At 44.5% G+C, this 22,728-nt stretch overlaps 1 protein-coding gene across 4 annotated transcripts in view; it reads left to right on the plus strand.

Moving 5' to 3' along the window:
* Window positions 1-22,728, plus strand: part of LOC110509541 (solute carrier family 12 member 2) — a 137,626-nt gene that overhangs the window by 56,040 nt on the left and 58,858 nt on the right. For 3 of the 4 annotated variants that reach the window (XM_021590462.2, XM_021590463.2, XM_036967546.1), the window contains exons 2-6: window positions 8,429-8,548; window positions 13,515-13,590; window positions 13,984-14,079; window positions 20,144-20,283; window positions 22,152-22,262. In XM_021590462.2, coding sequence (XP_021446137.2) covers window positions 8,429-8,548; window positions 13,515-13,590; window positions 13,984-14,079; window positions 20,144-20,283; window positions 22,152-22,262 — 543 coding nt within the window. Of the gene's footprint in view, window positions 1-8,428; window positions 8,549-13,514; window positions 13,591-13,983; window positions 14,080-16,016; window positions 16,509-20,143; window positions 20,284-22,151; window positions 22,263-22,728 lie in introns of those variants that run through there. The other variant, XM_036967547.1, reaches the window with a different exon arrangement.

The raw sequence follows: 22,728 nt of genomic DNA on the forward strand, positions 1-22,728 counted from the left end.
CTCCCCCCTGGCAGCGCCTCCCTGGTCCCCCACATTCCCCCTTTCACCTGCCCCCTGGCCCCCACATTCCCCCTTTCACCTGCCCCCTGGCAGCGCCTCTTTGGTCCCCACATTCCCCCTTTCACCTGCCCCCTGGCAGCGCCTCCCTGGTCACCCACATTCCCCCTTTCACCTCCCCCTTGGCAGCGCCTCCCTGGTCCCCATATTCCCCCTTTCACCTGCCCCCTGGCAGCGTCTCCCTGGTCACCCACATTCCCCCTTTCAGCTGCCCTCTTGCAGCGCCTCCCTGGTCCCCCACATTCCCCCTTTCACCTCCCCCCTGGCAGCGCCTCCCTGGTCCCCCACATTCCCCCTTTCACCTGCCCCCTGGTCCCCACATTCCCCCTTTCACCTGTCCCCTGGCAGCGCCTCCCTGGTCCTCCACATTACCCCTTTCACCTCCCCCCTGGCAGCGCCTCCCTGGTCCCCCACATTCCCCCTTTCACCTCCCCCGTGGCAGCGCCTCCCTGGTCCCCACATTCTCCCTTTCACCTGCCCCCTGGCAGCGCCTCCCTGGTCACCCACATTCCCCCTTTCACCTCCCCCCTGGCAGCGCCTCCCTGGTCCTCCACATTCCCCCTTTCACCTGCCCCCTGGCAGCGCCACCCTGGTCCCCACATTCCCCCTTTCAGCTGCCCCCTGGCAGCGCCTCCCTGGTCCTCCACATTCCCCCTTTCACCTGCCCCCTGGCAGCGCCTCCCTGGTCCCCACATTCCCCCTTTCACCTCCCCCCTGGCAGCGCCTCCCTGGTCCCCGACATTCCCCCTTTCACCTCCCCCGTGGCAGCGCCTCCCTGGTCCGCACATTCCCCCTTTCACCTGCCCCCTGGCAGCGCCTCCCTGGTCACCCACATTCCCCCTTTCACCTGCCCCCTGGCAGCGCCTCCCTGGTCCCCCACATTCCCCCTTTCACCTCCCCCTGGCAGCGCCTCCCTGTTCACCCACATTCCCCCTTTCACCTCCCCCCTGGCAGCGCCTCCCTGGTCCCCCACATTCCCCCTTTCACCTCCCCCTGGCAGCGCCTCCCTGGTCACCCACATTTCCCCTTTCACCTCCCCCCTGGCAGCGCCTCCCTGGTCGAGCCAACCGACACCCGAGCCAACCGACTATACCGAGCCTTTTTTATTTTCTTTGAATCTCTCCTCCAATAGCCCAGTGTACTTGCCACCGCCAGACCCCATCGAGGCTGCCGAGTCATTGTTAGGAGACGCAGGCAGGGAGCACCTGTTGACAGATGGCCTTGGTGAAGCAAATGCTGAGCCCCGCCCTCCTATCCACACAACCCAACCCTTCATATGCTGGGGTACATGCCAGAGGTGCCGATCTCTTGTATAATTTATACACCTATTTATATACCCATTGTAATTGAACTAGACCTCAGTTTACCTACCTGACATGCTAGAGTAGATGGTACAGTTTCCCCCGTAGTTTTCATCCCTCCCAGCAGCTGTTTAATCTCTGTATACTCAAAACCCAAAGGGGGATTACATTTTGTGTGATGGCGTCAGAGCTTTCTGACAGAATCCTCTTTCCCATCAGATAATACACAAACACTCGTGGTAGGCCGTCATTGTAAATAAAAATTTGTTCTTAACTGACTTGCCTAGTGAAATAAAGGTTACATTTAAAGCATTTAATTGTGTGTGTGTGTGTGTCTCTACTCTCCCCGCTGTTCCATAAGGTGAGAAAAATGGCGCCGACAGAGATGGCTGCATCGCTTCTAGTCCTTAGGAAACTTTGCAGTATTTAGTTTTTTAATGTATTTCTTACATTGTTAGCCCTGAAAATCTTGTGTTATTACATACAGCTGGGATACAGAACTATTGGATATCAGAGCGGCGTCAACTTACCAGCACTACGACCAGGAATACAACTTTCCCGAAGTGAATCCTTTGTCCGCACCACCCAACTGATTCCAGAGGCCGACCCAAAACAACGTGGCTGGAGTGGAGGGAGTCAGAGCAGTCTTCTGGTCAGTCTTCGGCGTGCACACCACCCACCGCTTCCGAGTATATTACTCGCTAATGTCCAGCCCCTAGATAACAAAGTTGACAATCGACTATTGACTATAGCTCAGTATTCAGCACCATAGTACCATCCAAGCTCATCATTAAGCTTGAGCCCCTGGGTCTCAACCACCCCAGTGCGATTGGGTCCTAGACTTCCTGACGGGCCACCCCCAGGTGGTGAGGGTAGGAAACAACATCTCCACCTCGCTGATCCTCAACACTGGGGCCCCACAAGGGTGTGTTCTCAGCCCCATCCTGTACTCCCTGTTCACCCACGACTGCGTGGCCATGCACGCCTCCCACTCAATCATCTAGTTTGTAGATGACACAGCAGTGGCAGGCTTGATTACCAGCAATGACGAGACAACCTACAGGAAGAGGGTGAGGGCTCTAGGAGTGTGGTGTCAGGAAAACAACCTCTCACTCAACGTCAACAAAACAAAGGAGACTTGGACTTCAGGAAACAGCAGAGGGCGCACCCCCCTATCCACATCGACGGGACAGCAGTGGAGAAGGTGAAACGTTTTAAGTTCCTCGGCGTACATATCACTGACAAACTGAAATTGTCCACCAACACAGTGTGGTGAAGGTGCAACAGCGCCTCTTCAACATCAGGAGGCTGAAGAAATTTGGCTTGTCACAAACTTTTACAGATGCACAATTGAGAGCATCCTGTCGGGCTGTATCACCGCCTGGTACGGCAACTACTCAGCCCACAACCGTAAGGCTCTCCAGAGGATAGTGCGGTCTGCACAACGCATCACCGGGGGCAAACTACCTGCCCTCCAGGACACCTACAGCACCCGATGTCGCAGGAAGGCCAAAAAGATCAAGGACAACAACCACCCGAGCCACTGCCTGTTCACCTCACTGTCATCCAGAAGGCGAGGTCAGTACAGGTGCATCAAAGCTGGGGCCGACAGACTGAAATACCACTTCTATCTCAAGGCCATCAGACTGTTAAACAGCCATCACGAGCGTAGATGCTGCTGCCTGCATACAGACTTGAAATCAATCGCCACTTCAATAAATGGAACAGTCACTTTAATAATGTTTACATATCTTGCATTACTCATCTCATATGTATTTACTGTATTCTATCTATTGCATCTTAGCCTGTGTCGCTCTGACATTGCTCATCTATATATTTATATATTCTTATTCCATTCCTTTACTTAGATTTGTGTGTATTCGGAATTTGTTGCGGGATTGTTTGATATTACCTGTTAGATATTGCTGCGCTGTCAGAACTAGAAGCACAAGCATTTCACTACACTCGCAATAACATCTGCTAACCATGTGTATGTGACCAATAAAATGAGTTTTGTATTTCTATCTGTATTTAAAATCTGATTCTTCTGCTTGCATCAGTTACCTGATGTGGACTAGATTTCTATGTAGCCATGGCTCTATGTAGTACTGTGTGCCTGGTATGTCTTGTGGATATGCATGGATGTCCGAGCTGTGTGCTAATAGTTTAAACAGACACCTTGGTGCATTCAGCATGTCAACAATGCTTACAAAAACAAGTAGTGATGAAGTCTCTTCCACTTTGAGCCATGCATTTACATGCATATTATTCATGTTATTCATGTACATTTAAGGGCCAACCGTGCTGCCATGTTCGGAGACAATTGTAATTTTCTGAGTTCCCTTTGTGGCAACTGAACAGTAATCCAGGTGTGACAAAACTAGAGCCTGTAGGACTTGCCTTGTTGATAGTGTTAAAAAGGCAGAACAGTGCTTTATTATGGACAGACTTCTCCCCATCTTAGCTACTGTTGTATCAATATGTTTTGACCATGACAGTTTACAATCCAGTGTTACTCCAAGCAGTCACCTCATTTTCCACATTATTTATTACAAGATTTAGTTGAGGTTTAGGGTTTAGTGAATGATTTGTTCCCAATACAATTATTTTAGTTTATTAAATATTTAGGAGTGCAATGCTTGATTAATGTCCTTCCCTATAAGCGTGCTGAAAGTCTGTCAATTTGTTTACAGTAAATTAAACTCAGCAAAAAAAGAAATGTCCCTTTTTCAGGACCCTGTCTTTAAAAGATAATTAGTGAAAATCCAAATAACTTCCATATCTTCATTGCAAAGGGTTAAAACACTGTTTCCCATGCTTGTTCAATGAACCATAAACAATTAATGAACATGCACCTGTGGAACGGTCGTTAAGACACTAACAGCTTATAGGCGGTAGGCAATTAAGGTCACAGTTATGAAAACTTAGGACACTAAAGAGGCCTTTCTACTGACTCTGAAAAAGACCAAAAGAAAGATGCCCAGGGTCCCTGCTCATTTATGTGAACGTGCCTTAGGCATGCTGCAAGGAGGCATGAGGACTGCAGATGTGGTCAGGGCAATAAATTGCAGTGTCTGTACTGTGAGACACCCAAGACAGCACTACAGGGAGACAGGATGGACAGCTGATCGTCCTCGCAGTGGCAGGCCACATGTAACAACCCCTGCACAGGATCGGTACAGCCGAACATCACACCTGCGGGACAGGTACAGGATGGCAACAACTGCCCGAGTTACACCAGGAACGCACAATCCCTCCATCAGTGCTCAGACTGTCCGCATTAGGCTGAGAGAGGCTGGACAGAGGGCTTGTAGGCCTGTTGTAAAGCAGGTCCTCACCAGACATCCCCGGCAACAACGTCATTGTTGCCCGTCATGGTCTGGGGCGGTGTGTCACAGCATCATCGGACTGAGCTTGTTGTCATTGCAGGCAATCTCAACGCAGTGCGTTACAGGGAAGACATCATCCTCCCTCATGTGGTACCCTTCCTGCAGGCTCATCCTGACATGACCCTCCAGCATGACAATGCCACCAGCCATACTGCTCGTTCTGTGCGTGATTTCGTGCAAGACAGGAATGTCAGTGTTCTGCCATGGCCAGCGAAGAGCCCGGATCTCAATCCCATTGAGAATGTCTGGGACCTGTTTGATCGGAGGGTGAGGGCTAGGGCCATCCCTCCCCAGTAATGTCCGGGAACTTGCAGGTGCCTTGGTGGAAGAGTGGAGTAACATTTCACAGCAAGAACTGGCAAATCTGGTGTAGGCCATGAGGAGGAGATGCACTGCAGTACTTGATGCAGCTGGTGGCCACACCAGATACTGACTGTTACTTTTGATTTTGACCCCCCCTTTGTTCAGGGACACATTATTCCATTTCTGTTAGCCACATGTCTGTAGAACTTGCTCAGTTTATGTCTCAGTTGTTGAATCTTATGTTCATACAAATATTTACACTTTAAGTTTGCTGAAAGTAAACGCAGTTGACAGTGAGACGATGTTTCTTTTTTTGTTGTTGCTAGGTTTAGCATTGTATCTAGTCAAACACAATTGTTCCCAAAAGTTTTTCCAAGGGTTGGTAAAAGGATGATTGGTAGGTAGTGGAATTACTTTAGCTTCCCCCAGGCCTGAGGGCTCACACTTTCTGGAAGGCTTAGATTGAAGATAAGGCAATTAGGAGTGGCAATATCATCTGTTGTTGTTGATAGACAACTATTTTATTTTTTTCACTTCTTCCACACTCACTTTACGGAATTCAAAATTACAATGCTTGTCTTTTTATAATATCATCAGTTATACTTTGATGTGTAGTGTCAGCGTTTGTTGTTGGCATGTCATGCCTAAGTTTGCTAATCTTGCCAATGAAAAAATCATTAAAGTAATTGGCAATATCAGTGGGTTTTGTGATGAATGAGCCATCTGATTCAATGAATGATGGAGTTGAGTTTGCCTTTTTGCCCAAAATGTCATTTAAGGTGCGCCAAATCTTTTTTCTATCATTCTTTGTAGCTTATCTTTGTTTCATAGTGTAGTTTATTCTTATTTTATTCAGTTTAATCACATGATTTCTCAATTTGCAGTCCGTTTGCCAATCGGTTGTACAGCCAGACTTATTTGCCATTATTTTTGCCTCATCCCTCTCAACAATAACTTTGTTCAGTTCCTCATCAATCAAATGGGGATGTAACAGTTTTTTCTTCTTAATGTGTGCATGGTTATTAGTAACTGGAACAAGTAGTTTCATAAATGTGTCAAGTGCAGCATCTGGTTGCTCCTCATTACACACCACAGACCAGCAGTGTCTGGTTGCTCCTCATTACACTACATTCTATTGGATTTAGATACTGCTTTAAAGTTTCTGCAGTATTAGTAAAGATGTGATAAATACATGTTGATGATTTCATTCCTGTGCTGTTTGTAACCACCCTGGTAGGTTGACTGATAACCTGAACCAGGTTGCAGGCACTGGTTACAGTTTGAAGCTTTTTCTTGAGTGGGCAGCTTGATGAAAGCCAGTCAATATTTTAAATCACCCAGAAATATACCTCTGTTTATATCATATACCGTATCAAGCATTTCACACATTATCAAGATACTGACTGTTAGCACTTAGTTGTCTATAGCAGCTTCCCACCAGAATGGGCTTTAAGTGAGGCAGATGAACCTGTAGCCATATTACTTCAACAGTATTTAACATGAGATCCTCTCTAAGCTTTACAGGAATGTGGATCTCAATATAAATGAGAGAACCTTGTTTCGTAAGTTACAGGTTAACGTGGGCTATTTTGAGCACTTTTCTGGGATGCTTGATTGTTTTCATTGCTTTACTGGGAAGCTTAGCAGAAGTAGACATGCTCATGTTATTTATGTTAGTACAGGGTGAGATGCACACACTGGACTTCCTACTAGGTTACACAGCCTCAGTGCTATCAGTAAATCTGGTTTGTAGGCACATGATTACTGCATACAATAGCTGTAGGATCAGCGGAGGCATTCAGGGCAGTTAGAGGGACATAAATTAGGTTACTTACATTTGTGTCGGTACATTTGCAGAAGTATTATGACAACTGAGCAACACAATGGTATCGATTAAATGAGCTGGGCTTGAGTCATTGATAAGTCATTGTCTCAACACAGGCTGATCCCATCTTCCTTATAAAACGATCTTTGTTTCCAGAAGGTTTCAAAATTGTCAGTAAACAGAGCTGCAATAGTCTCATAGACAGTTATAGAGGGATAAAAGTTGGCTGAAACATTTAATGCCACGATTTAGGGAGGGCACAGGGCCAGATATTATAGGGTGTTTGTTGGTGTCAAGGAGAGACTCAATCGGTTATTTAAAATCCATCTTCAGCTGTTCTGAGCTGCCCTTCATAATGCCATTGAATCCCACGTGAACTATGATAGACTCAATTTCCTGATGCTGGTTTAAAATGTTTGGGAGCAGCTTATTGATGTCCTGATGCAGGTTTATAATGTCTGGGAGCAGCTTATTGATGTTCTGATGCAGGTTTATAATGTTAGGGAGCAGCTTATTGATGTCCTGATGCAGGTTCATAATGTCTGGTAGCAGCTTATTGATGTCCTGATGCAGGTTTATAATGTTAGGGAGCAGGTTATTGATGTCCTGATGCTGGTTCATAATGTTTGGGAGCAGCTTATTGATGTCCTGATGCAGGTTTATAATGTCTGGGAGCAGCTTATTGATGTCCTGATGCAGGTTTATAATGTCTGGGAGCATCTTATTGATGTCCTGATGCAGGTTTATAATGTCTGGGAGCAGCTTATTGATGTCCTGATGCAGGTTTATAATGTCTGGGAGCAGCTTATTGATGTCCTGATGCAGGTTTATAATGTCTGGGAGCAGTTTATTGATGTCCTGATGCAGGTTTATAATGTTAGGGAGCAGCTTATTGATGTCCTGATGCAGGTTTATAATGTCTGGGAGCAGCTTATTGATGTCCTGATGCAGGTTTATAATGTCTGGGAGCAGCTTATTGATGACCTGTTCTCGTTTTCCTGGAGAGTACAACGATTTTGCTCCAGGGACTGAGACATTTTTCACCATTGAACAGCCAAATACAACGGCTGGAGATGGGAATGGATAAATCCGCCCATTCCCACCCCTCACACAATTAGTTGACCCTTTAACGGGCCCACGATAAGCAGGAAAGCATACACCCGATACTCCCGGCGATGGGACCAGATCCCCCGTAGCAGGCAGTGCCCATCTGGAGTCAGCGTAGTTGAAGTCAGCACAACCGTTGCACTGCAGGCTGCAGGCTGGGAGCGTCCTGGGACACATAGATGGAACAACTTGTATTGGTGGGCCCTGAGAGACTGACTTGGTGGGACAGCCACCCACGTCACTGCATTGTTTGACCTTCTCCAGCCGATACGAGGACAGATTATTCAGTGTCTGTGTGAGAGAATAAATGTTCTGTAAAATACAAATGTAGTAGATTGTTTCTAGAAATGAATAAACATGGGTGAACCACAGTTGAATTCAGAGATATTGTTAGTCAGATGTCTTTCTCTGTTGTGCGTGCTGACCATAGCTCATTTTGTTTACAGGAGCCATTTGAGGATGGCTTCGCCAACGGGGATGAGCTGTCACCGGCCGAGGAGGCCGCAGCCAAGGAGGCGGCCGAGCCTAAGGGAGCGGTCAAGTTCGGGTGGATCAAAGGGGTGCTGGTAAGTGGTCAACCGACAGACTGTTTTACCTTTTTGCATCTCCTGAGAGTCCTCCTGCTTGCCTTTTTGTTATGTGACACAATGTGACGTTTCCCCATCAATATCCCATTTTCCATTTTTATGTGTCTTTACTTTCTGACGTTTCTCTTTGACCCCTGCGTCTCCATTGCTACTGCATCATAAGCACTTCTCTTTGTGGATATGACATTTTAGGGAGTGCATTGTCCTCCAGTTATTCTTGAACACAACATTCAATGGCGTGAACGGAAATCCCGACTTGGTGTACATGAATTTCAAGTCAGGATTTTGACCATAGTATATTTTTCTGCCCTCTCATTCAAAGTACAGAGAAATTCTTTCATGACCCCACAATCAGACTAGGCCTCTTTTAGTATTAAGGTAACGTATCATTCAACTTAAGATTCCCTTGGCTATAAAATTGTATTTTAGTCCTATAGCAGTCAAAGAGGAACCTCAATAATTGAGATGTGAGTCGATCACATTCTACTCAAGATTCTGTGCAACTAGCAAGAAATCCTTTGGTGATTAATCCTTCGTGGTCTGTCCAGGCCATACAATGTTTTTGAGAGTCTAGTGTAAGAATCTGCCAGGGTTGTAGGAATTTGTCACACATTAAATTTATATTTATTTCACCTTTATTTAACTAGGCAAGTCAGTGGATGCTCAATATTCAAATTTGAATACGAGTTATACATCCTACAAGACAAATCGGTTGCGTCACCATCTGACGTGAGACAATGCAGCAAATATTGATGGGTACGCTTCCTGCTTTTACTACCTGCTTTGCTTTTTTACTACACTCGCAATGCCAGTCAGTCCACCTATTATGTCATCATTGGCTTGAACGGGGACACCCGTTCTATTATTTGTATTTCTATGGCAACACACGCTATTCTAACGGCTATTACAGTGACCACGGTCATTTGGCTGGCCAATAACAGTCATCCCAAATTCCATGACTGTCACAGCCCTAAATAAATGTGGTACAAGTTCCTGCTGCTTTTTAAAACGGTCAGATGGGTGAGAGGAAGGAAGGCTTTTACATGTCAAAATACAAGCTGGGTGACAAGAAACAGAGATTATCATGAGAAAGAACTAACTGTGCTGCACATCTGTCAGAATGGAAAACTTCAAACAAAGAGGAAATGGCTTGAAGTAAACTGTTTCTACTAGCTGTCATGAATGTTGTTAAAAGTACTACATTTTAGACAAGCACAGCGGTCTAAGGCACTGCATCTCAGTGCTAGAGGTGTCACTACAGACCCTGGCTCGATTCCAGGCTGTATCACAACCGGCCATGATTGGGAGTCCCATAGGGACCCATTGGCCCGGCATCATCCGGGTTAGGGTTTGTCCAGAGTAGGCCGTCATTGTAAATAAGAATTTGTTTTTAACTGACTTGCCTAGTTAAATAAAGGTGGCATAAAAAAATCCACCATTCAAAAAATTCAAACATACAGTACCAGTCAAAAGTTTTTACACAGCTACTCATTGAAGGGTTTTAATTAATTTTTAAAAAAATTTCTACATTGTAGAATAATAGTGAAGTCCTCAACACTATGAAATAATACATATAGAATCACGTAGTAACCAAAAAAGCGTTAAACAAGTCAAAATATATTTTATATTTGAGATTCTTCAAAGTCGTCACCCTTTGCCTTGATGACAGCTTTGCACACTTGGCATTCTGTCAACCAGCTTCATGAGGTAGTCACCTGGAATGCGTGTCAATTAACAGGTGTGCCTTATTATTTTAACCCTTATTTCACTGAGAACACATTCTCATTTACAGCAACAACCTGGGGAGAGGAGCCAATTGTAAGCTAGGGATGATTAGGTAGCCATATTTGGAATTTAGCCAGGGCACCAGGGGTTAACACCCCTACTCTTACAATAAGTGCCATGGGATCTTTAGTGAGCACAGACAGTCAGGACACCCGTTTAACATCCCATCTGAAAGTTGGCACCATATACAGGGCAATGTCCTAACTCACTGCCCTGGAGCATTGGGATATTTTATTTTTTAGACCAGAGGAAAGGGTGCCTCCTACTGGCCCTTCAACACCACTTCCAGCAGCATCTGGTCTCCCATCCAGGGACCGACCAGGACCAACCCTGCTTAGCTTCAGAAGCAAGCCAGCATTAGGATGCAGGGTGGTATGCTGCTGGAAGATAGCCCTATTTGGTAAAAGACCAAGTCCATATTATGTCATGAACAGCTCAAATAAGCAAATAGAAACAACAGTCCATTACTTTAAGACATGAAGGTCAGTCAATCTGGAAAATTTCAAGAACTTTGAAAGTTTCTTCAAGTGCAGTCGCAAAAACCATCAAGCGCTATGTTGAAACTGGCTCTCATGAGGACCGCCACAGGAAAGGAAGACAGAGTTAACTCTGCTGCAGAGGATAAGTTCTTTAGAGTTAACTGCACCTCACATTGCAGCCCAAATAAATGCTTCACAGAGTTCAAGTAACAGACACATCTCAACATCAACTGTTCAGAGGAGACTGTTCAGAGGAGACTGCGTGAATCTGGCCTTAATGGTAAAATTGCTGCAAGGAAGAAACACGAGCAATGGACATTAGACCGGTGGAAATCTGTCCTTTGGTCTGATGAGACCAAATTTTTGATTATTGGTTCCAAACGCCGTGTCTTTGAGACGCAGAGTAGGTGACCGGTTGATCTCTGCATGTGTGCTTCCCACCATTAAACATGGAGGAGGAGGTGTGATGGTGCTTTGATGGTGATGTATTTAGAATTCAAGGCACACTTAACCAGCATGGCTACCACAGCATTCTGCAGCGATACGCCATCCCATCTGGTTTGCACTTAGTGGGACTATCATATGTTTTTCAACAGGACAATGACGTAACACTGTGTAAGGGCTATTTGATCAAAAATGAGAGTGATGGAGTGCTGCATCAGATGACCTGGCCTCCACAATCACCTGACCTTCAACCCAATTGAGATGGTTTGGGATGAGTTTGACCGCAGAGTGAAGGAAAAGCAGCCAACAAGTGCTCAGCATATGTGGGAACTCCTTCAAGACTGTTGGAAAAGCATTCCTGGTTAAGAGAATGCCAAGAGTGTGCAAAGCTGTCAACAGGGGAAAGGGTGGCTACTTTGAAGAATCTCAAATATATTTGTTTAACCCTTTTTTTTGGTTACCACATGATTCCATAGGTGTTATTTCATAGGTTTGATGTCTTCACTATTATTCTACAATGTAGAAAATAGAAAAATCCTTGAATGAGTAGGTGTCCAAACTCGGTTCCTAATTTGTTTTATAGCTCTGCGCGCTCATTTGACTCTCCATGAAATAGGCAGAATAACTAGCTAGAGAAATTATTACAAATGTTGTGACAGTTAATAGTTTGTAATTGTGAGACAATAAAAACACATTCTGTGCAAGGACGTTGGTCGTCAGTGCAGTGACTTGATCCACTGTGTAGCTAACTCTTGTAACTAGCGCTTCCTTGTAACTAGCGCTTCCTTCACTGACATAAAAAGCTTTCAAGCCTGTTTAAATGAAGTTGTAGACATGCAGATAATCAAATAACATTTCAGTGACTGGCTCCACTGTTGCTGACAAGTTGGGGCGGCAGGTAGCCTAGTGGTTAGAGCGTTGGGCCAGGAACCGGAAGGTTGCTAGATTGTTACCTTGTCAGCTTGGGGATTCAATCTGTTGACCCACTAGCCCGTCATTGTAAGTAAGAATTTGTTCTTAACTGACTTGTCTAGTTAAATAAAGGTTGTAAAAAATTAAATACAAATAAATAAATAAATGCTAGCTTTCGTGCCCATAGTCAAACTTCAGAAATACTGTTCATTTGAAGCACAATATTCCTTAGCAAGATGAAAATGGGGCAACCATCCATTTTTTATCTTAGATCTTTGATGTCACCTAGGTAATAGTTTTGGATGTTGTGGCAGTCCATTGTAGCCGGACTACATTAGCTCAATCCCATTGTCCTTTGCGAAATACAAGACCGATCAGTGCAGGCGGAATCTGATGTGACATCATTTGAATTAATATTTTACATTACCATGGAAATGATTGCATCACAATACCAGGTGGCCACTGCAAGTGTACCCATGAGTTTACGTGTCAAATTGCCAGGGTTAGATGTTCCAAGCACATTCTCTTTCTATGTGTGCTGCTGCTGCTGCTACAGGGAGAGGGGGTGTTGCCGAGAAACCCAAGACTTGTTCACTACAACACCTTAATTGTTTCAGCAAGGAGCAACAAAGTTTCATCATGTTGTTAGGAGTCCATGTTACTGAGGAAACGAACTCAACCGTACGAATGCCTGGCTGTCCTGTCTTCAGTTCGTTCCAAAATAATACAAAAATACGGTTATGACTTATTTTACTTTCATGACGATCTTCATCCATAACTTTCTGGTACACGGTAATTGTGCCACACCTACTTTTGTTCTGTATTCCAAATTCTGACTAGAGAAAAGTTTCCTGGTGGGTATGATGCTAATCAATGAGTTTATTATACTACTCAATTACAAGATATTTGCACTGAAATTGATAACATTGTGGTAGATACTGATGAATGCTCTTTGAGGTTGACATTGATTTGATTTTAAATGAGGCTAGTCATTAAAAGTTGACTTTTTCATTCCATCCAGAGAAGAGCTTCAATCAGGACTTAAATCACTTTTTAAACATTTCTTCTAACATTAAGTTGCAATCTTGGTGCTTGTCGCAATTTTTAAGACAAGTCGATAACAGGGCGAAACTTCTACTTTCACTAGGTTTGTAATTTTAACATTAACATTCATTCAGGTCAAACTGTGATCCTGCATCAAGAAAGTCTTGGCCTTGATTCCCACCAGCAATGTTCCAAGGCCAGGTCGTTGGAAAGTGCTTTGTTGAGTGAAGTGTTCCGGTTACCTCACATGCATCCTAACTGCCACCCCTTCCTCTGTGCAGGTGCGCTGCATGTTGAACATTTGGGGCGTGATGCTCTTCATCCGCATGTCATGGATCGTGGGCCAGGCGGGAATTGGTAAGACTACACCATGGAGTAGATCTTGGGAGTTCATGTGAATTACTGTTTTAATTCACACACAACGTCAACCCGAACCCCCAGCCATCCCACCAAACCACCCCTCTTTCTCCCATCACCTTTTGACCATTTACCATCCAGATGCTAAATGTTGCCACACGGCAACACATGCAGGCAACTGTTACACACTAGCTTGTTTTTGTAGTGGCGCCGCTACGATTCACAGGCCTTCTAACACTAACCCATGTGTGAATATGAGTGAGAGGCTGAACAAGCAAATGGGCTGCTTATTGATGCTCATTATTGCAGTTATTCTCCTCCTAGGAGTTTGTCGAAATGTTAATGCTGATTTTGCTTTGTCACTAGTTAATCTTGTCCTCCATTTCCTTTCAGTTCTCTCCTGTGTGATCGTTCTCATGGCAACAGTTGTGACCACCATCACTGGCCTTTCGACCTCAGCGATTGCGACTAACGGCTTTGTACGAGGAGGTATGAACCTTTGCTTCTTTAAAGGTCCAATGCAGCCATTTTTATCTCAATATCAAATAATTTCTGAGTAACAATTAAGTACCTAACCGGGATTGTTTTCAATTAAAATGGTCATAAAGAAACATGTCTTCTTAGCAAAGATCAATTTCCCAAGCCAGAATTTAGCTAGGACTGTCTGAGAGTGAAAAAGAGAGATTGTGCAAATGAACAAAGTTGTGATGCATGCTTTTCTGAAGGAATAGCAGCATTTGTACATGGAGCAGAGGGGAGAAGGAGAAAAAAAAATGCTAGTAGGAACCACAGGGGAAAAAAATGGAAGCTGCACAGACAATTCATCCAGAACTTTGACTTCTGGCAGAAAGCCATTAAGATATCAGATGGCAAACATTTAGTATTGAATTGCATAAAAGTGTAACTTCATCACCTCGTGCGCCACAGAACAGAGACTCACCGACATATTTAAAATGCTCTGGACGCACCAGCTCCTGCCATCTTCCATGGTGGCACCAACAACATAAACCATCATTCTGTTACCAAACTTGGGATCTGCGATGTTCTTCAAGTAAATGTGTTTGTGAGGTTGACCATGCTGTTGGATTAGAACAGTGAGGGGGCATACGAGTAAGATGTTTTTTCTTGCCCGGACTAAGGCTTTTTATTAGCAAACGTGAAGATACTAAGCTGGCGACTGTACAAGTATTTACAAAAACAAACAGGACAATGAACAAAAAGGTAGGCCTAATAAACTCAAAAGAAAACCCAGGCTCCAATCATGCCTGTAAACCCGGCATCATGCCAACCTGTCTGTGTCGTCTTGTCCCAACAACAACAATAATGACAGGGTTTAAACAATACATTCCCACAATGCACAAGCCAATGGAAGGAAGAATTGACATGATGATCAATTAAGAACGTTCACGTTTATGTTCAGTTCATAAACATATTTTATGTATTCATACCAGCACACATGTTGATAAATGTGCTTCTGGTGCAGTAACAGTAAGGTCGGCGCACTCCTTTCCTTCTGTGGCCCGAAACACCGGAACCATCACCGACTCAGAAACAGCCCCTTCCATTGACAAGTTAGAAACGTCACACCGCTGCAGCTCAGACTCACTGACCGCAGGGAGCAGTAGATCAGGGACAGGTAGATCAGGGAGCAGTAGATCAGGGACAGGTAGATCAGGGACAGGTAGATCAGGGACAGGTAGATCAGGGACAGGTAGATCAGGGAGCAGTAGATCAGGGACAGGTAGATCAGGGACAGGTAGATCAGGGACAGGTAGATCAGGGACAGGTAGATCAGGGACAGGTAGATCAGGGACAGGTAGATCAGGGACAGGTAGATCAGGGAGCAGTAGATCAGGGAGCAGGTAGATCAGGGAGCAGTAGATCAGGGACAGGTAGATCAGGGACAGGTAGATCAGGGACAGGTAGATCAGGGACAGGTAGATCAGGGAGCAGTAGATCAGGGACAGGTAGATCAGGGACAGGTAGATCAGGGACAGGTAGATCAGGGAGCAGTAGATCAGGGACAGGTAGATCAGGGACAGGTAGATCAGGGACAGGTAGATCAGGGACAGGTAGATCAGGGAGCAGTAGATCAGGGAGCAGTAGATCAGGGACAGGTAGATCAGGGACAGGTAGATCAGGGACAGGTAGATCATGGACAGGTAGATCAGGGAGCAGTAGATCAGGAGGCAGTAGATCAGGGACAGGTAGAGCAGGGAGCAGTAGATCAGGGACGGGTAGAGCAGGGACAGGTAGAGCAGGGACTGGTAGAGCAGGGACTGGTAGAGCAGGGACAGGTAGAGCAGGGACAGGTAGAGCAGGGAGCAGTAGATCAGGGACGGGTAGAGCAGGGACTGGTAGAGCAGGGACAGGTAGAGCAGGGACAGGTAGAGCAGGGAGCAGTAGATCAGGGACGGGTAGATCAGGGACGGGTAGATCAGGGACGGGTAGATCAGGGACGGGTAGAGCAGGGACTGGTAGAGCAGGGACAGGTAGAGCAGGGAGCAGTAGATCAGGGACAGGTAGATCAGGGACAGGTAGGTCAGGGAGCCGTAGAGCAAGGACAGGTAGAGCAGGGACAGGTAGAGACGGGACAGGTAGAGCAGGGACAGGTAGATCAGGGAGCAGTAGATCAGGGACAGGTAGATCAGGGAGCAGTAGATCAGGGACAGGTAGATCAGGGAGCAGTAGATCAGGGACAGGTAGCTCAGGGAGCAGTAGATCAGGGACAGGTAGATCAGCTAGCAGTAGATAAGGGACAGGTAGAGCAGGGACAGGTAGCTCAGGGACAGGTAGATCAGGGACCTCACCAACAGACAGGGAATGCTCATCCTCCCCTCCAGGAGTGGACAGCAGCACAGGAGACAACAGCTTGGACAGTGGAACCATCACCGGCTCAGGAACAGCCCCCCCTGTCGGTAGGTCGACCTCCAGCACCTCCACTAAGATCCGCTCTACCTGGCCTAGCCTCGCTAACAGATTCCTGTCTGGGTAGGCACATACTTAGCGCTGCCACGGCGGTGGGAGTCCTCGATGATGCACCCCACCAGCTCAGCAGTCGCCCAAATCTGGTCGCCCTCGGCGTTCAGACAGAACCATAAGTAATTAGCCGCATCCTGCGACTCCCCTGTCACGTTGTCGACCTCCATCTTGTAGAATTAGTCTGCACTCCTCACTGTGACGGAATTGATCCCACTTTTGACATTTGTGAGGTTGACCATGCTGTTGGATTAGAACAGTGAGGGGGCATACGAGTAAGATGTTTTTTCTTGCCCGGAGTCAGGCTTTTTATTAGCAAACGTGAAGATACTAAGCTGGCGACTGTACAAGTATTTACAAAAAAGAATAAACAGGACAATGAACAAAAAGGTAGGCCTAATAAACTCAAAAGAAAACCCAGGTTCCAATCATGCCTGTAAACCCGGCATCATGCCAACCTGTTACCTGTCTGTCTTGTCCAAACAACAACAACGCACAGGGATTAAATACAAATTCCCACAATGCATCAGCCAATGGAAAGAAGACATGACACAATGAACAAATTACATTCACAATGCAAGAAATTCAATTAAACTTGTTCAGTTCATAAACATATCTGTATTCATACCATTCCAAATTCATGGGCATTAATATGGAGTTGTTGGGCGATTAGGCCTGGCTCGCAGTCAGTGTTCCAATTCGTCCCAAAGATGTTTGATGGGGTTGAGGTCAGGGCTCTGTGCAGGCCAGTCAAGTTCTTCCACACCAATCTTGACAAACCATTTCTGTATTGACCTCGCTTTGTGCACAGGGGCATTGTCATGCTGAAACAGGAAAAGGTCTTCCCCAAACTGTTGCCACAAAGCTGGAACCACATAATTTCTAGAATGTCATTGTATGCTGTAACGTTAATATTTCCCTTCACTGGAACTAAGGGGCCTAGCCTGAACCATGAAAAACAGCCCCAGACCATTATTCCTCCTCCACCAAACTTTACAGTTGGCACTATGCATTGGGGCAGGTAGCGTTCTCCTGGCATCCGCCAAACCCAGATGGTGAAGCGTGATTCATCACTCCAGAGAACATGTTTCCACTGCTCCAGAGTCCAATGGCGTCAAGCTTTACACCACTCCAGCTAACGCATCCTCAGCCATGGAAACCCATTTAATGAAGCTCCCGATGAACAGATCTTGTGCTGACGTTGCTTCCAGAGGCAGTTTGGAACTCGAGAGTGAGTCTTGCAACCAAGGACAGACAAATTTTACGCTCTTCAGCACGTGGCAGTCCCGTTCTGTGAGCTTGTGTGGCCTACCACTTTGCAGCTGAGCCATTGTTGCTCCTAGGCGTTTCCACGTCACAATAACAGCACTTACAGTTGACCGAGGCAGCTCTAGCAGGGCAGAAATTTGACAAACTGACTTGTTGGAAAGGTGGCATCCTATGACGGTGCCACGTTGAAAGTCACTGAGCTCTTCAGTAAGGAAATTCTACTGCCAATGTTTGTCCATAGAGATTGCATGGCTGTGTGCTCGAGTTTATACACCCATCAACAACTGGTGTGGCTGAAATAGCCAAATCCACTAATTTTGAAGATGTGTCCACATACTTTTGTGTACATATAGAGTATTAATAAATATGCTTCTCATAAATCATTAACCGTTTGCAATGTCTTGTTATTTATAATAAGGCTTTAGATAAGGTGACTGAGGACAAGGACGATCATCAGTGTTTTTGTAAAATGTTCAGTGGAAATTAAGTCTTGTTTGACACATTTTAAAGTGAAAAATCTGAGTCTCGGCATCAACCAGTTACCGTGGAATTTCCCTTTACAGTTTTTACCAGCGCTGTCTGATCTTGGCATTCCCGAACACTCGACTTGGATATTGGTACATAGAAATGAGCCTCCCATATCAATAGATTAATACTGTAAAAAAAGTATACTAATTCAAGAGATGGCTCTCCCAACAGTCCGCTCAAGGCTCAGTTTTGCATTCATAATTCCACCTTAATATATTTCTCATGAGTTGCACAAGGTCGCTTCATGCTGATTTTTATTTGGTGTGGTTTTGTTCTGGCCTTTTCTTGGCATGTTTGGATGAATGGGGCTGAGGTCTCCCACACTACTGATAGGCTAACCTTTTAACTTTTCTCTGGAATCCATTCAAACCTGCGTCCCGCAGAGCAGTGGCCGGCTCGTGTGACATTTGGTTAGTCTCCTGTGTTTGGATATGGAATTACAGGTGTGATTTTCACCAGCTGGACTTGGCTATCAGTACCATCATCCACGGAACGGAATATGTATTATCAGTTGAGGGTTTCAATGAGATGTTCCCTGATTTATTTGGAGTCGAATGAAGGAGGGGGGAAACACTGTCCACACATTGGTCCCAGTTGTCGCAGCATGAGGGGAAATTCAGTATTGTGTTTCTAAATTTGCAGCAGTTCTCCCTCAAGTCACTGAAAGAGACCAGTGCTGGCAGGGAGGTCTGAAATGGATATTAGGACACTCTCCACATGGGCGAGGGCAGAGGAAAACAAAGGATTAGATTCATTTTAAAGTGCGCTGGTGATGAAATCATATTGTAGTAAAGGATATTTGTGTTTTCTGTAGTGTACTCCTCCTGGAGACCGCCTATTCGATTAATTTTCATAAGGTTTCCAGTCTACCGCAGCCAGATTGTTTTCGGGCTACAGGCGGCAAGAGAGGCTCCATGTAGTGGCTATTGTTTTGTCTCGAGCAGCAGAGTAACCAAAACACGCACACTATCTAATTTCAACATCCGCTCGTCCTGAATTGATTTTCTTTTGAAGTAGGCTAATCCATTACCCTTCGGTGGAATGCAAAAAGGCTATGGTCTGTTTCATACATATTATATTCTACTGTATTTTAGTCAATCCCACTCCGACATTGCTCGTCCTAATATTTATATATTTATTGACTCTATTCTTTTACTTTAGATTTGTGTGTTATGTTGTATATTGTTAGACATTACTGCACTTTTGGAACTAGGAACACAAGCATTTCGCTACACCCGCAATAACATCTGCTAAAATATGTGTATGTGACCAATAAAACTAGATTTGAATGTAGGTGGAATGAATAGAGCCAGCAAAATATCCCCCATGTGCTCAAGCATGACCCCACATTAATTTGTCCACCCACTCATGCCCTCAGAGATCAGTCGTTTTGGGTCCTTCCTTTGTCTTGTCCCCCACTCGTGTCTGTATGAGCACTTGAGGTGCTCTCCAAAGCTATCAGCAGAGAGGTTGTATAAAGAGAGATCAACGAGGATCTCTACTCAGCCTGTCACACTACAAACTCATTGTGCAGCTAAATATGTCAATTAATTTGGCTCCCATCTTGGAGCTTCCTCCATCCTATCCACTCGTTTGAGCAGATAAGGGTGTCGTTGAGATGTGTGTATTAGGCTGTCCTGCAGTTAGTTTTCCTGATTTATGCAAATTCAGTAGGCTAGCCTACATAATACAGTTATTTGATTAAACAATATGTGTTTCGCCTTTCTGGGACTAATTAAATTAAATGTAAATGCTTCGTCCATCTGTCTCTTTGCAGGAGGGGCATATTATTTGATATCCAGAAGTTTGGGGCCAGAGTTTGGCGGCTCCATTGGTCTGATCTTTGCCTTTGCCAACGCTGTGGCTGTCGCTATGTACGTGGTGGGCTTCGCCGAGACGGTTGTGGAGCTCCTCGGAGTAAGTCACCCAATCCTTCCTCACGGCATCATCTAGCACTTTGCTGATTGCAGTGTGCCATTGGCGTCAAGTGTAAGCTGAATGAAATTGGTCAGAGGATAATGAATTGTTTTCTCTGTTCATCAGAATTTCATGCCCCTGAATTTGTTTTGCATTTCAGTAGTGTTTTTATTTTTTTGTAATAACATTTGGTCAGATGTTTTTCCGCCTTTTTAGATGGGGTTGGTAAAAAAATTTATGTTGCATTTTACATTCCATTTTGCGAGTTAACCTTTCTGATCTCCCCATCCCGGATCCGGGATCGTGAATACAGACTCAAGCTCATTACCATAACGCAACGTTAACTATTCATGAAAATCGCAAATGAAATGAAATAAATATGCTAGCTCTCAAGCTTAGCCTTTTGTTAACAACACTGTCATCTCAGATTTTCAAAATATGCTTCTCAACCATTGCAAAACAAGCATTTGTGTAACAGTATTGATGGCTAACGTAGCATTTAGCATTAGCATTCAGCTGGCAACATTTACACAAAAAAACAGAAAAGCATTCAAATAAAATCATTTACCTTTGAAGAACTTCAGATGTTTTCAATGAGGAGACTCTCAGATAGCAAATGTTCAGTTTTTCCTGAAAGATTATTTGTTTAGGACAAATCGCTCCGTTTTCTGCGTCACGTTTAGCTATGAAAAAACCCCTGTATCCAGGATTGTGTAAATCTATCAGCAAGCTCATTAGCATAACACAACGTTAACTATTTATGAAAATCGCAAATGAAATGAAATAAATATGCCATCTCTCAAGCTTAGCCTTTTGTAAACAACACTGTCATCTCAGATTTTCAAAATATGCTTCTCAACCATAGGAAAACAATCATTTGTGTAAAAGTAGCTAGCTAGCGTTAGCATTTAGCGTTAGCATTTAGCGTTAGCATTAGCGTTAGCATCCAGCACGCAACATTAACAAAAACATAAAAGCCTTCAAATAAAATCATTTACCTTTGAAGAACTTCTGATGTTTTCAATGAGGATACTCTCAGTTAGATAGCAGATGCTCAGTTTTTCCAAAAAGATTCCTTGTGTATTAGAAATAGCTCCGTTTTATACATCACATTTGGCTACCAAAAAAAATCCGAAAATTCAGTCCTCAAAACGCGAACTTTTTTCCAAATTAACTCCATAATATCGACTGAAAACATGGCAAACGTTGTTTAGAATCAATCATCAAGGTGTTTTTCACATATCTCTTCATTGATACATCGTTCTTGGACACATGCTTTCTCCCCTGAATCAAATGGTAAAGTAGAAGCAGCTGGCAATTGCGCACCGAATTCGACGCAGGACACCAGGCGGACACTTGGAAAATGTAGTCTCTTATGGTCAATCTTCCAATGATATGCCTACAAATACGTCACAATGCTGCTAAGACCTTGGGCAAACGACAGAAAGTGTAGGCTCATTCCTTGCGCAATCACAGCCATATAAGGAGACAATGGAAAACAGAGCTTCAGAAATTCTGCTAATTCCTGGTTGATGCATCATCTTGGTTTCGCCTGTAGAATGAGTTCTGGGGCACTTACAGACAAAATCTTTGCAGATTTGCATAGTCGAGCATCTTTTCGTGACAAAATATCGCGCTTAAAACGGGAACGTTTTTTATCCAAAAATGAAATAGCTCCCCTAGAGCTCTAACAGGTTAAGTTTCAAACTCAGTTGTAAAGAAGTTGAAAATAAAAGGAAAGCAAAATATTTGCAATGCTTTTTCAACTGGCCAGTATCACAGTAACACCGACAGCCAGCTATGAATTTGAGTGTTTCTCCTACCTCTTGGTCTGACAGTGACGTTAGTATTCTCCTGTGATTTCTCAGAGCGTGGATTGCATTATGACAGATGAGATCAATGACATCCGAATCATCGGCACCATCACCATCATCCTTCTCCTGGGTATCTCCATGGCAGGAATGGAATGGGAAGCTAAGGTAAGATTATAACATACAACTAGGTTTGATTGAATAGAGCCCTCAGTCATGGTTTCTATCTAGAACTTAAGGTGATATTGAACTAAAACTCATCTCTGACGTCAAGCTGAAATTGACCTCAAATAAGCAGAATTCCTTCCAGACTGACTGAATGCAGACATTGATGTACACTGTGCAGTAGGCTAGATGTAATACATTGCTCTGTTTTGTGGTTAATGCTAGTTGGGAGGTGTGGTGAAAGTGTACAGTTGAAGTCTGACGTTTACATACACCTTAGCCAAATACATTTAAACTTAGTTTTTCACAATTGCTGACATTTAATCCTAGTAAAAATTCCCTGTCTTAGGTCGGTTAGAATCATCACTTTATTTTAAGAATGTGAAATGTCAGAATAATAGTAGAGATAATTATTTATTTCAGCTTTTCTTTCATCACATTCCCAGTGGGTCAGAAGTTTACATACACA

The sequence above is a fragment of the Oncorhynchus mykiss genome, chromosome Y (genome assembly GCF_013265735.2).
Source record: "Oncorhynchus mykiss isolate Arlee chromosome Y, USDA_OmykA_1.1, whole genome shotgun sequence".
Taxonomy (NCBI): domain Eukaryota; kingdom Metazoa; phylum Chordata; class Actinopteri; order Salmoniformes; family Salmonidae; genus Oncorhynchus; species Oncorhynchus mykiss.